At 40.7% G+C, this 15,267-nt stretch overlaps 1 protein-coding gene across 1 annotated transcript in view; it reads right to left on the bottom strand.

The window, feature by feature from the left end:
* LOC124711991 overlaps positions 1 to 15,267 on the bottom strand; it is a 156,529-nt gene that overhangs the window by 41,828 nt on the left and 99,434 nt on the right. The window contains exons 9-10 of the mRNA XM_047242276.1: positions 12,319 to 12,432; positions 8,360 to 9,033 (exon numbers count right to left, since the gene is read on the bottom strand). Coding sequence (XP_047098232.1) covers positions 8,360 to 9,033; positions 12,319 to 12,432 — 788 coding nt within the window. The remainder of the gene's footprint in view (positions 1 to 8,359; positions 9,034 to 12,318; positions 12,433 to 15,267) is intronic.

Genomic DNA, 15,267 nt, shown 5'->3' with positions numbered 1-15,267 from the left:
CATCTTATACCCTCCTTTCAAGAGACTATCCATTCCATTCAACTGCTCTCCTCAATATGCAGAGTAAATAACATCAGGGATAGGCTACAACCTTGTCTCACTCCCTTCTCAAGCACTGCTAGCCTTTCATGCCCCTCAACTCTTTTAACTACCATCTGGTTTCTGTACAAATTGTACATAGCCACCTTCACAATTTGGAAGAAAGTATTCCAGTCAACATTGTCAAAAGCTTTCTCCAAGTCTACAATAGCTAGACATAGGGCCAGTATTGCCTCGCATGTTCAAACATTTCTACGGAATCCAAATTGATCTTCCCTGAGGTCAGCTTCTACCAGTTTTTCCATTCGTCTGTAAAGAATTTGTGTTAGTATTTTGCAACCATGACTTATTAAACTTATAATTCGGTAATTTTCACACCTGTTATCACCAGCTTTCTTTGCAACTGGAATTATTATATTCTTCTTGAAGTCTGATGGTATTTCGCCTGTCTCATACGTCTTGTTCACCACATGAAAGAGTTTTGCCATGGTTGGCTTTCCCAAGACTATCAGTAGTTCTAATGGAATGTTATCTACTCCTGGGGACTTGTTTTGACTTAGGTCTTTCAGTGCTCCATCCCATTCTTCATGCAGTATCATATCTTCCATTTCATCTCTGTCCTCTTCCAAGTGCATCAGCCTTGTACAGACCCTCTATATACTACGCCTTCCATCTTTCTGCTTTCCCTCCTTTGCCTAGGATTGGTTTTTCCCCTCTGACCTCTTGATGTTCATACATGTAGTTCTCTTGTCTCAAAAGGTCTCTTTAATTTTCCTGTAGACAGTATCTATCTTACTGATACATGCTTCTACATCCTTTCATCTGTCCTCTAACCACCCCAGCTCAGCAATTTTGCACTTCCTGTCGATCACATTTTTGAAACGTTTGTATTCCTTTTTGCCTGCCTCATTCATCAATCAATTAAGGTATCTGCTGCCTTCACTATTTCATCTCTCAAAGCTACCCATTCTTCTTCTCCTGTATTTCTATCCCCTTTTCTTGTCAATCAATCACTAATGCTCTCTCAAATTCTGTACAACCTCTGGTTCTTTCAGTTTATCCAGGTCCTATCCTACCTTTTTGCAGTTCATAACCAATAAATTGTGGTTACAGACCACATCTGCCCCTGGAAACGTCTTACAATTTAAAACTTGGTTCCTAAATCTGTCTTACTATTATATAATCTATCTGAAAACTTCTAGTGTCTCCATGCCTCTTCCATGTATACAACCTTCTTTCACGATTCTTAAACCAAGAGTTAGCTATGGTTAAGTTATGCAAAATTCTACCTGGCAACTTCCTCTTTCGTCCCTTACCCCCAGTTCATATTCACCTAATACTTTTCCTTTTCTTCCTTTTCCTACTATCGAATTCAAGTCCCCCTGACTATTAAATTTTCATCTCCCTCCATTATCTGAAGAATTTCTTTTACCGTATCATACATTTCTTCAATCTATTCATCATCTGTGGAGTTAGCTGACACACAAACTTTTACTACTGTGGAAGGCATGGGCTTTGTGTCTATCTTGGCTACAATAATGCATTCATTATGCTGTTCGTAGTAGCTTATCTGTGTTGTTATTTTCTATTCATTATTAAACCTACTCCTGCATTACCATTATTTGACTTTGTGTTTAGAACGCTGTATTCATCTTACCAGAAGTCATGTTCCTCCTACCACCTAACATCACTAAATCCCGCGGTATCTAACTTTAACCTATCCATTTCCATTTTTAAATTTTCTAACCTACCTGCTTGATTAAGGAATCTGACATTTCACGCTCCGATCTGTTACAGCTGTAGTTTTCCCTTGCTTTCACCCCTTTGCAGTACCAGCACAACAAGGTCATTTTGGTTGATGTTACAAGGCCAGATCAGTCAATCATCCGGACTGTTGCCCTTGCAACTACTGAAAAGGCTGCTGCCCCTCTTCAGGAACCACATTTTTGTCTGGCATTTCAATTGAAACCCCTGTGTTGTGGTTGCACCTGTATAACTGAGACACAGAAGGCTCCCCACCAACAAGGTCAATTGTTCATGGGGGCGAGGCTGATTGTAGTACTGAATAACAGAATAAGGATCGTGTCTCGATACTGCAGAGGCCTCAAATTATCCTTGTAACGAATGCAAGTGTTCCAACATCTATGCATGAAACTACTCCAAAACATGACTGACCAATTTCCCTGTAGAACTTCTTGGACTTATCTCAGATGAGCATTAATACCTGGTCATCTTACCACACTGTTATGACACTCATCAGATGTCAGGCAAATCCTGTATGCACTGGTGAAGAGAACCTGATTCCCTTAAACCAGACACCATTCCAGATGCTCCCTTGTCCACCTTCACACAGAGTGTTGCTGGCAGCTTTCTACTGTTGTATGTAATTGATGCCTAAAGGTCCAACCTGATCATGTGGATAATGTTTGTGTTCGATCTAGGCTGACACGGCCCTCTCAGTTGCCTCCAAAAAGGCAGCACACAGTTTTGTTTCATTATTTGAGGGTACCTACTAGCCATAATTTGTATGTAGCTGTCATCAGCTGGCACTGGACAAAGGTGGCCACAAGGAAGTAGATCATAAAGAAAATGCGTGTGAAATCTTATGGGACTTAACTGCTAAGGTCATCAGTCCCTAAGCTTACACATTACTTAACCTAAATTATCCTAAAAACAAACACACACACCCATGCCCGAGGGAGGACTCGAACCTCTGCCAGGACAAGACACACAGTCCGTGACTGCAGCGCCTCAGACTCTCGGCTAATCCCGCGCGGCGAAGTAGATCATCAATAATTTTCATCTCATGATAGCGAATGAATGGTTTGTGGTGTCATTTGCAGAATAAGGTACCTTGCATAAATTAGTACCTGAATATGGCACCACAACTAAAGACAGTCACTGCCAAACATAGCAACAAATTGAACACATCGGTGTAGACACCGATGTGCTGCCAGAGCTGGAAAGTTATTTTTTCCAAGTGCAGTGCCCCTCAGTCCACACTATATGTAATCAGCGACTAATTGTACTCATCATTTATGACAGTATCGCCATAGTACAAATCCTGCTGCACACAAATCAGCTATTCTGAAGTTTCTATCAGTTAAGAACTGAACTTTGATATGAAACTGTCATTCTGTAATGAAGTGCTAAAGGTTGTACATGTGAGAGATAGTACCAATTTCATGCCATGTGAACACTACTTCTAAACTTCCTGGTTCGCAGGAGAGCTTCTGTAAAGTTTGGAAGGTAGGAGACGAGGTACTGGCAGAAGTAAAGCCGTGAGGATGGGGCATGAGTTGTGCCTGAGCAGCTCAGATGGTAGAGCACTTGCCCGCAAAAGGCAAAGGTCTCGAGTTCGAGTCTCGGTCAGGCACACGATTTTAATCTGCCAGGAAGTTTCATATCAGCACACACTTCGCTGCAGAGTGAAAATCTCATTCTTCTACTTCCAAAGTTAAGTCTTTATCATGTTTGAGTTTTAATAAATTATTAAAATTTGTTTGCATGTTGCAGTATCGCTCGACCTCGTCCTGAACTAGACTGCCTAAATTTGGCACAGTGGGGACAAAGATGGCCCTTTCCAGCTTTTCATATGCCAGAATGGTGATGAAGGTGGCCCTTTATTTTCGTCTGTCTGTTTTTTCAGTGAAAAGTCTTCCTGAACTTTCTTGTGGCTCCTCAGAAACTGCAAGTTATGGTAACACTCACTCACACCTTTGTCTATAATGTCTCAGATAGTATAATGTAAATGGATAGATAAAATATCTACTCACCAAGTGGCTGCAGGGAAACAAATACACACACACACACACACACACACACACACACACACACACACACACACACACACACACACACACACACAAAAGGATTTAACTATTACAAGCTTTCGGTACCAGTAGCTCTTCCTCCTAGCAGAAAAGTTGAAGGGGAAGGAAGAAGGGTGAAGGAGAAGAACTGGAGAGGTTTATGGAAAGGGGTACAGTTCATAAAAGTCACCCAGAACACCGGCTCAGGGGAGACTTACAGGATGGGATGAGAAGGAAAGACTGATTGTTGGGAACTGCACCGGATGATATTTGAAAACCTAAGAGCTTAAAGGTGGAAGACAGGATAATATGCAAGACAGAGATTATTACTAATACATCATGCACGGGTTAATAAGAGTGAAAAGCTAAGTGCACTGTATGTAACAGAGGTAAAAGGGATATGGTGAAAAATAGGCAGGTCAGAAAAAGAAAGATGTAGAAAACTAAAATGGAGTGAAGAAAGGAGTAGTTACTGTAGAGAAATGCTGCAATGGAAGGAGTTAGTATAAATTAAGGACAGGTAGGTGGTGAGAATCAAAGACATGTTGCAGTGCTAGTTCCCATCTGCCGAGTTCTGAGAAACTGGTGTTTGGGGGAAGAATCCAGATGGTGCATGTGGTGAAACAGGCACCCAGATTATGAGTGTTATGTTGTACAGCATGCTCTACAACAGGATATTGAGTGTTGCTTGTATACACACTCTGCCTATGCCCATTCATCCTGACTGGTAACTGGGTAGTAGTCATACTGATATAAAAGGCTGAACAGTGTTTACATAACTGCTGGTATGTGACGTGTCGTTTCACAGGTGGCTCACCCTTTGATAGTATGTGTTTTACCAGTTACAGGGCTGGAATAGGTGGTGATAGGAGGGCTGATAGGGCAAGTCTTCCAGCGGGGACAATCACAGGGGTAGGAGCCAGAGGGTGGGGAGATGAGTGCAGGAGCATAGAGTCTGACAAGGATACTGCAGAGTTTGGGAGGGTGACGAAAAACTATTCCAGCTGTGGTGAGCAAAATTTCAGACAGAATGGACCTCATTTCAGGGCATGATTGCAAGCAACTAGAAGCCCACTTCAAAGTTTACAACATTGCAGGTATGGCATGCATACCTTACTTCCTGCCTTATGGTAGGAGCCAACATGTACAGACTCTGTCTTAAGTTATACCAGCTTGGTGTCGATGGAGACAGACTGTTCTGATGCCATCAATGTCTCTCCCGGTCCAGCTGCCAGAGTCAATGCCTGATGATGTGCCGTCACAGACCAGGCATCACTATGTCCCTGGAGTTCCACTTGCAGTCAACCCGACCGTAGCAACTGTGTCACTGGATGCAGGCGTGCACCCCATGGCCAGTTTTTCAGCCAGTGTTTCCAGTCACTCTCTAGGTGGATATCAGGTGTCATTACAATCCCTGTCTCCTCACCTATGTCCACACTCAGGCCTACCTTTCCACTGCAGTCACATGACACAGCACTACACAAGGATGGAACATGTGGGGTGGTGGGTGGGGCAGGAATATAGCATCTTTCACTGACTGAGGTATCCTTTAAAAATTGGTACCTCAAGATAGCGCAACCAGTAAAGTCAGTCACTGCCAAACACACTAACTAACTGAACAACTGTAATCATCATTTATGATGACAGTATAGTTGTGATACAGCTCTGGCTATGTGCCAATTGCACAATTATTCTGAACATTATATCTGTTAAGGAACTGAACAACCATTTTGTAATTAAGTGCTAAATGTTGGAAGTGTCAGTGACAGCACTAAGGCCGCGTGTGAACTCTACTTGTTTTCAAAGTTAAGTATTCACCATGTTCGAATTTCAATAAATTACTAAAATTTGTGTGTGTTTTAGCATCCACTCAACCTCTTCCTGAACTAGACTAGCAACAATACACCACATGTTTCAGTGATCTCTCCATGGCATACGCCAATTAAGGGGCCATCTTTTTGAGATGCGACAATGTGGGTATGGTAGGAGCTTCTGATGTCCCTTCAGGACATGATGACAGGCCACATACTGGCCGCATGCCATACTGTCCCACTGATTGTCGGACACAATGAAATGCATTGTGAGTGCAGGTTTCCTTTTACATCCATTACACAGGTCGCTGAATGTAGTAATTTTCTGAATACAGTAAAAACTCAATTAACTGTCACTCTTTAAACTGTCAGTTTCTGTTAACCATCACTGCTGTAACAGTGTAATAATACTGTAATAACAGAATGCTCTAAGGTGCAGTGATGCGTTCACTTTGTTTATTTACTCTATTTTAGTGGGAAGTGAATGTACCCGCCCGCCGTAGAATGGCACATAAAATATGACCTTCAGTTGACGTGCTAACACATCTCCCCCTTTTCTTGTCTTTGTCTCACTTGTGAGTCAACAATCACCACTGGATCGGTTTCCAGTTGTGGCGAAAAGACTGTAGGCCTAATTGTCGCAGTGTATCTAACGGGCTGTGCCGTGTTACGTGTTTTCCACTTGAATAAGCTTTATTAACTAATATTTTACACTACCATATTTAGTGTGGTGTGTGTGATACAGTGACTTGATAAAATGTCTGAAAAACGTAAACATGTTGTTTTAGGACTTAATCAAAAAATTGAAATTATAAAACGCTTAAGAAAGGGCGAAACTGCGACAAGTGTAGCGCTGATTTATGGTATACTGGAAGAACAACAGTTAACGATATAAAATGTGATGCTGATAAAATAGAACAACATGTGTCAACAATGCAGAGCATGGATGGAGATGTGCGAACAAGAAAAGACAATGAAACCACTTTCAGGGCCTATAATAATGGCCAAGGCTGTTGAAATGAACAACAAACTTGATGGTGACTTGTCTTTTAAAGCAAGTATCGGATGGCTCGACAAGTTTAAATTTCATGGCATTCGCCAACTTGATATCAGTGGAGAAAAACTCAACGCGGATAGCTCTGTAATTGCTGAGTTCCGGGAACAATTTAAAGAAAAAATGGCTGAACTGAATCTTGTTAGGGAGCAAGTTTACAATTGTGATGAAACCGGGCTTCATTGGAAGGCTTTACCACAAAAGACATTAGCATCACTCTCTGAAAAAGCTGCTCCAGGTTTCAAAGAAAAGTACAAAAAGATCGCATCACTGCTATGGTTTGCGCAAATGCGACCTGCAATCATAGGCTACCCCTACTTGTGATTGGGAAATCAGGAAAACCTCGTGCATTCAAGAATTTGAATTTGAATGCTCTCCCTACACAATACTACGCCCAGAAGAGTGCTTGGATGGATCAATCAATTTTTTCTGACTGGTTTCACAAACAATTTGTACCTCAAGTTAGAGCACATTAGGCTGAAAAAAAGTTGCCACAGAAAGCGTTATTGCTATTAGACAATGCCCCAACACACCCTACTTGTGAAATGAAAAGTGATGACGGCAACATAACATGCCTCTTCCTTCCAGCAAACACAACTTCACTTATACAGCCCATGGATCAGGGAATCATCGAAAACATGAAAAGTAGTTACAGAAAAATATTTATCGACTGTTTGCTCTCATCTGATGAATCAACATCTGTAAAACAGTTTTGGAGGTCTTACAGTATTAAAGATGCCAATTTCAATGTTGCCAGTGCATGGAGTGATTTGCCAGTGTCAAATCTCAAGGACGGCTGGAATAAACTTTGGCCTCAACCTAGAAATGAAGAATCGGAGGAACCTGAGTGTGTGACAGTTGACGAGATGGTCAATTTGTGCAATAATTTACAAATCAGCACAAATTTGACGTCAGAAGAAGTATCAGAGTGGTTAGAATGTGACAAAGTGGACGGGGGTTTTCAAATTTTGAGTGATGATGAAATTGTTGCGAGCGTAAGTGCCACCAAAGAAGAAGAAGAAGAAGAAGAAGAAGGGGCTGATGAAGACGAGTGTTCAAACCATGAAGAGAAACAAACTATTAGCCATTCAGAGGCCGAAACAATGCTGTCCAACTGTATAGAATGGTTTGAAAGTCAAGAAGAGGCTAATGCAACGCAGGCACTACTGCTCCGAAAAATACAAAATATTGCTGCAGTGAAAGCTCGAACATCAAAAAAGCAGAAGAAACTGACGGACAATTTTCAAGCTAGATAAACTATTTCACCTGTAAGTTTGTAGTGCAGTACTGTGCATTACATATTTTGCAACTTTTGTAGCTACTGTACAGATGTTTTTATCATGTAATAAATAGTTTTATTTGCTATTACAATCGTGTTTAATTTGTTTTCGCTCCGAAATATTATTATATTACTGTGAGAGTGATACGTGTCTATACATAAAATAATTGATTGAGGTTATGTTTGGGAGGAATACAGTGTTTCTGTTATCCGTCTATTCGCTCAACCGTAACGACCACGGTCCCGAAGATGACGGTTAATCGAGTTTCCACTGTAATAATTTTTTATTTTTTTAAAAAAGAGACACACATTCAAGACCTAAGGATAGTACAAAATTTTATTCTTTTTTAGGTTTATAACATACCTGACTGAAATTCCCACTGGCGAAGATATCAGAGATCCGACTATTTTCTTCTTCAGAGGAGTGTCTTCCACTTTGTCTATGATGAACAGGGACACCACTTACTTTATTCTGATCCTGAATGATCAGGGCTTTCACTGCCTCTGAACTTGAAGTTCCAGACCTCAGTTGAAGCAGTCCTGGAAATACTTGATTTATCCTTTCACTTCCCAAACCGGAATCTGGTACACCCAAGACATGACACTCAGTTCCTACTTGGTTATTAACTGCACTATTAATTGTTAGGCTGCTTTTCTCAAGACTCTCAGTATCAGATGGAAGTTCTGCATGCAGTGTTTTCTTGCTGACACAGTAATTTCTAAAGTTTTCAGAATCTTCAGTCCACAAGTTATTTAATGATTTCACTGGATTTGAAGTCCTCTTGTTTGGCTGTGAGAGAGGTGTGTCAGTAAGGCTTTCTGGTGAAAACATTCCATTTTGAAAATAACTAATGGGATTTTCTTTCTGCTCGTTTTTCTTCTTCAGTGTGGAGAGTAGGAGAGCATGTTTCCATGTACTGCCACCACATTTACGTTCAAAGCATATCGGCTTCAGCAAGATTGTGTCTAAGGCCACAGGAGTATATGATTCTGTTACGTCTGTCATATCTTCTTCATTAACTGCATCTGTCCTGGAGGCTGTATCATCCACAAGAAGAAAACATGAAGTTAGTTAAACTTTTACTGTCTCAGTTAACAACAAAGAAGGAACAAAAGCAGTTAACTGTGCCAATATCTCAGCAATTTCCATCACACAGTTCAGACACTGAGTCATCGAAAAGCACATAAACGAGACAGAATATTGCTAGCTTTTGGATGAATCTTTCATCAGAGCTATAGATTACACACAAACCTGTACAGTTACATTGTTTTTGCTTTCTATTCTTTGGGTAAATTTTGTCAGATTCAAAAATGCATTTTATTTTTAATGCAAATATTGAGGCGATATACACAATGCTTCAACAACCAAGCCAGCTAAAGAAAAACAATACCATAAATATTATTGCACTTAACATAGTCATACAAATTGCGTAAATGCATCTACATATACAGGGTGGGGGAAAATAAAAGTAGCCAGATGAGTGGATACCATTTGTGGAAGCATTGACAGAGGAGGTACAGACCTACATTTACTTCAACAGGATGGAGCAACTGCCCATACAGCCAGCCAAACCACATTACACAATCTTCATGCCTGACATGAGATGTTAGCAGAGGTCAGACACGTTGCAGATTTAGCTGGCCACTTGGTCACATGATCTGTTAGTGCATGATTACTTTGCATGGGGAGCCCTCAAGTTTAAGGTGTATCGCAATAACCCTCAAAGTATTCAAGGCTGCATCAGAACATTTCGGATGAGATCACAACAATTCTAGCAGTCTGGCTTCGATCCGCCTTCAGCATCTTGCTGACCAGGGCCTAAATGTGCCAAGAGATGAATGGTGGTTACTTTCAACATCTGTTATAGTTAGATTAGTACTGCATTTCCTTTCCTCTGTTGTGTTTCTTTATATCCTGGAACTCTGTTCACTGAGCCACTTTCACTTGTTCCACCTTGTATGTGGGTGTCACTCAGCCCACACACTATGTAAATATGTGACCAACTGTAACCATCACTTACGATGACAGTATCATTGTGGACAGCTTAGGCTACAGGCGAATTCTTAAAATTATATCAGTTAAGGAACTGAACAACCATTTCCGTGCAAGCTCTGATTTTATTATGATGATCCTTTCTCCTTATGTACATTGGCATTAATAAAATATTTGCACATTAGGAAAGAAAGATGGTGATTAAAATTTCACAAGAAGATCATGCCGCAATGAAAAACTCCTTTGTTTTAATGATTTCCATCTCAAATTCTGTATTACGACCGTGACATATTCTCTCCATTACTCGATAATGCAAAACATTCTGACCTCCTTTGAACTCTCTCAATGTACTCTGTTAATCCTCTCTGATAAGGACCCAAATCATGTAGCAGTACTCCAAAAGAGGATGGACAAGAGTAACGTAGGCAATCTCTATAGTAGCGGGTGGTTATAATTAACCTTTCCCTATGTCTCACGTCATAACATGGAAGCTAAATTACCATACAAGAAACAAACTTGGTAGCATTAACGAAAAGGGCGTGGGAAGGAGAAATAAGGCAGAAACAATTCAACTGAAACACTTTTAATGTGCTACTTTGGAACATCATACCATTACATACCGGTACCATTACTGCTACAGAAGGGGATCAATATGGTGCCAGAAGAGTCTGAAAGCACAGAATTGTATTCTGCACAGCAGAATGAATAGGTCCGTAGGTACGCTGGCTACCTCTCTCGATATGCTGTGCTTCAGATCAGCACATGTATGAATGTTCCCCTGGTACACCCTGTCCTTCAAGTAGCCCCACAACTACAAAACACAGGAAGCAAGATCAGGTGATAGAGCTGGCCAAGCATTTGGAAACAATGGCTGATAAACCAATTGTTTCCAAACGTGTTTCAGAGAAGCGGGTGAACTTCACGAGCGATGTACAATGGGGCCCCATCTTGGATGAAAACTGTTGAGTTCAATGCATCTCTCCTGTAGGGCGTGTGTAACACGCTGGTGAAGCAAATCACAGTAATGCTGGCCAGTCACACTGCACGTCTTTGGTCCTTGAGTGCCAACCTGTTTAAAAAAGAATGGGCCAATGATGAATGTAGCCATGAAGCCACACCATATGGTAACACGTTCACCATATAGAGGAGATTCATGCACAGTGACTGGAGGCAAATATCCCCACACTCAGCAATTCTGTGTGTTCTCCTCACCTGTCAGAGAAAAATGAGCTTCGTATGTCCGTAGAATGGTCCAGGGTCAGTCCTCGTCAACTTCAATCCTTGCGAGAAAGTGGAGAAAAAAGTCAACATATCATTGTGCATGTTGTGATGCAAGCTGCTGTACGATGTGGACCTTATACGGATACCATTTGAGAATGGATCAAAGCACCTTCTGAACAATGGACCATGGGATGCTTAACTGTCTTCACACGGCAGACGCACTGCCTGACAATTGAGAATTGCGTGCAGCATTGTCTGCCATAGCAACAACGATTTCATCAACCACCTGTGGTGCAACCAGTCATCGGCCTCTTCCTGGAGCGACACACAATTCAACCAGTTGATTCAAACTTCTTCCTCATGCTCTGTACAGCAGGTGCAGAAAGAGGACCCTTCCGTCATCCTTTCAGCCGGCGATATTCTCGAAATGCAGCTGCAGCTGTACCGTTTTGATAATGGAGCTTTAACAATAACGTCCTGCTGCCTTTTGTCCAAGCTCACGCTGACGCATCAACAAATGCAATGGGAATCGTCAGATCGTGAGACTATGAATCATGATGACTGATCATTGCACCTGGTAGCCATAGTTGGAACTAGATGGCGGCACTGTGACACATGGAAATCATGCACCGCCATACTCTGGACACTAATGTAGCAACTCTTAGGGTAATTAGTTTCTGTGTTAAAAATGGAAAGTTTAATTATAGCTACCCAGTACATCTGTAGCATCTTCCAAATGTTCTGCCAATAAAACGCAGTCTTTGGATTGCCTTACCCACAACATTTTCTACTATGTGTTCTTTCCTATTTAAGTTATTCGTAATTGTAATTCGTAGGTATTTACTTGAATCTGAGGCATTTAGATTTGATTGCTTTATCGTGTAACTGAAGTTAAACAGATTCCTGTTAGCACTTAACGTGGATGACCTCACACTTTTCATTATTTAGGGTCAATTGCAAGTTTTTACACCATACAGATACACGTGAATTAGGGTCAGGAAAATTACAACCAATGCCTGTTCTGTGTATCAGTGAAAAAATGTTGAAGTTTGATTGCCACAAAATTAAATAAAAATTATTATAAAAAAAGCAGAAAAATGTACCGTTACCATTCTGTGATTCTGTTTCGTGATTTTTCATTGGAGGTGTACACGTGAGTTCAGCAATTCTCAAGTCTCTGAGCATCTCTGGTGGTGTACTCTCGCACAGCTTATTGATGAGTGCTGGAAAAACAGTGCTAGCATAAATACAAATGATACCACCACAGGAAACAGATCCATTGTGTTTCAAAATAAAATTCTATGATCATTTCGCGAATATACTTATATTTGGTTTTACCAGTTTTGACAAATTAATTTATCATATTCAGGAGCTTGATATTGGATTAGGAAATGTCATGAGCTTCGTCATAGCAGAATAATGCCATGACATGTCCAGAAATGCACATATTGCATGTGATTAATAATTTACAGTAACTGTATCACATCATTTCTGTAACTGTATCTATACACAGACGTGATTTAGTTACTCCAAATTCTCGACCTGTGTTTACAACAATCACACTCAAAATGTACATTTTTCGACATATGACGGCATTATGATTCTGCAAAGAAGAAATTAACAGATGTTAAACCAATACTAAGATTCTGAAGATGACAAATTAAATTTATCAAAACTCGTAAAGTCAAATAAAAACATATTTGCAATTAATGACCGAATTTTATTCTGAAACGTGAACTACAGCAGTCGAAAATTACAGCCATGAATAAAATAATAAATCCTCTTATATAAATAATGTAAAAACAATATATTTAAATTTGTAATAAAGCAATAGTAAACCTGCATTAGATCTACTGGTTGTGTACCTAGGTATTATAATAAAACATTCTGGAGAAGATATACTAAAATGAAGTTTGCATTTTGTTCCATTCTGCTACTCAAAAACTACTTAAACACTGAAACACCTTACGAGATGTTGAAAATACACTACTTATACAGAGCGGCTGATGAAAGCCACAACTGACAATCTCCTCACATCTACTATGACCACTCTACAAGTTTCAAAAAAGATGGGGACCGCTCAAGCAATTCTGCAAGTGTAAAAAGACGCATATACAACTGCTGACAATAAAGTTTGGTAAATGAAGTCAGAACAGTGGATCGGGCAACACTGGCGACTCACAACGCTGTATCTGCATAGCGGCCGGTGTTGACAACCTGCCCCCACCGTAGTCCAATGGAGCATTGTGAGTGTTCTGTGTTAGACCTGTCGGACAAAGTTCTTGTTTAGTGCGTTGGTTATGAACTGAGAACAGGACAATGAACGAAAAAGGGTCAATTTAAAGTTTTGTTTTAAGCTTGGCAAGACATTGAAAGAAATGCATGCATGCATACAATGCTGGTATGTGTTTATGGGGATCAAGCATTGCCCATGAAGTCCGTGTACGAGTGGTTTGCCTGTTTTCAAGGAGGCCGAGAAAATGTTTCTGACAATTCCCATAGCGGACGACGGGCAACCATTGTCAGTGACGAAAATATTGAGAAAGTGAGGACATTAACCATGAATGACCACCGAATACATGTGTGCATGACAGTGGATGAACTGCAGATGAACTGTGAATCCATGTAACAAATCCTTACCCGGAAGATAAAGCCTTTGTTGTTTGTGCAACATCACTTGACTGATGATCAGAAGCAGGCACATTTAGAGGCTTCATAGGATTTTGTCGAAAGAGTGGATGTGACACACAATTTCTTGAACCGTATTGTCACTGAGGATGAAACCTGGTGTCTCCAGTACAGCCTGTACCGAAATGGCAAAGCATGGAATGGCGCTCTCTGACATCACCTCACCAGAAAAAGGTCAGAGACAAAAAAAATCACGCATCAAAATGATACTTATGACCTTCAATAGTCAAGGCATTATCCACAAGGAATATCTACCTGAAGGAAAGACGTTGAATGCTACACAGTACGTTGAAATTTTGACATGTTTCATGCAACGTCTAAGCAGGGTATGACCAGTATGCACAGCAACGTTCACAGTTTTTTGTTCACGACAAAGCTGGCCCACACACAACCAATATTCTCAAAAAGTTCCTGGTAAAAAAGGGAGTGGTGCAACTTGAACATCCACCATACTCGGCGGATCTCAATCCTCCAGACTTCTTCCTATTTCCTTGAATCAAACTCGCTTTGAAAGGAAAGAGATTTGACGATATTCCTGACATCCAATGAAACGTGATGCGGATTTCCAACACCATCCTAAAGCAAGACTTCATGCAAAGTTTCCATGAGATGTATCGCAGAGCTCAGCGGTGCACAGCTATGGGAGATGATTATTTCGAAGGACAGTAAGATAACTTTAGTTCATAGTTCATCTACGTTAATTTTACAGGACTATTCACCGAACTTTATTGTCAGAGGTTGTATACTTCTGTAACAGGCAGCATTTAGTTCATCTTTTTTATACATGTTGTGTGATTCTGAGAAGTGTTTTTTTAATTTTTTTTACGTGTTTACATACTTAGCTAGACACAAAATCTTGGGAACTGACTCTTGGGTGCTGTATCACAGCACCATACACTCTGACTGCTTTAGTTAATAGTTTCTTCATGATGTTATACAGGTTTACATAGTAAAATCCATAGGGACTGGGTTTGTTGTGTGCATACAAGGTGAAATGGCCACTGCCAGAAGCAGCTAGAAGTTGTGTTGACCACAGGTGACAAGCTTCAGGCTGCTGCCACTGAACCTATTAACAAGTTCATTTTAGTGCACAACAAGAGAGAATGTAGTTGCGCTGACTTTTGAAACTTGTTACCCCTAACTTGCATCTGAATGTTGCATATAACTGAACGGGAGTATATACATCTGTGCATGAAAGTGCATCCCACGATACACAAATGCTGCCGACAGAAGGCTAAGCATTTACTTTCATACGTGGGCTTTCAAGCAGTGAAGTCATTTGTAGGTGCACACTGCACACTTACCTCGGCATGCTGACTACGTGATTTCGTGAAGGACGTGGCAACATGATGCAGACAACACTATTATTT

The sequence above is a fragment of the Schistocerca piceifrons genome, chromosome 8 (genome assembly GCF_021461385.2).
Source record: "Schistocerca piceifrons isolate TAMUIC-IGC-003096 chromosome 8, iqSchPice1.1, whole genome shotgun sequence".
Classification (NCBI taxonomy): domain Eukaryota; kingdom Metazoa; phylum Arthropoda; class Insecta; order Orthoptera; family Acrididae; genus Schistocerca; species Schistocerca piceifrons.
Note: the sequence above shows the minus strand (reverse complement) of the source record. Positions and strands in the feature narration are given on the sequence as shown.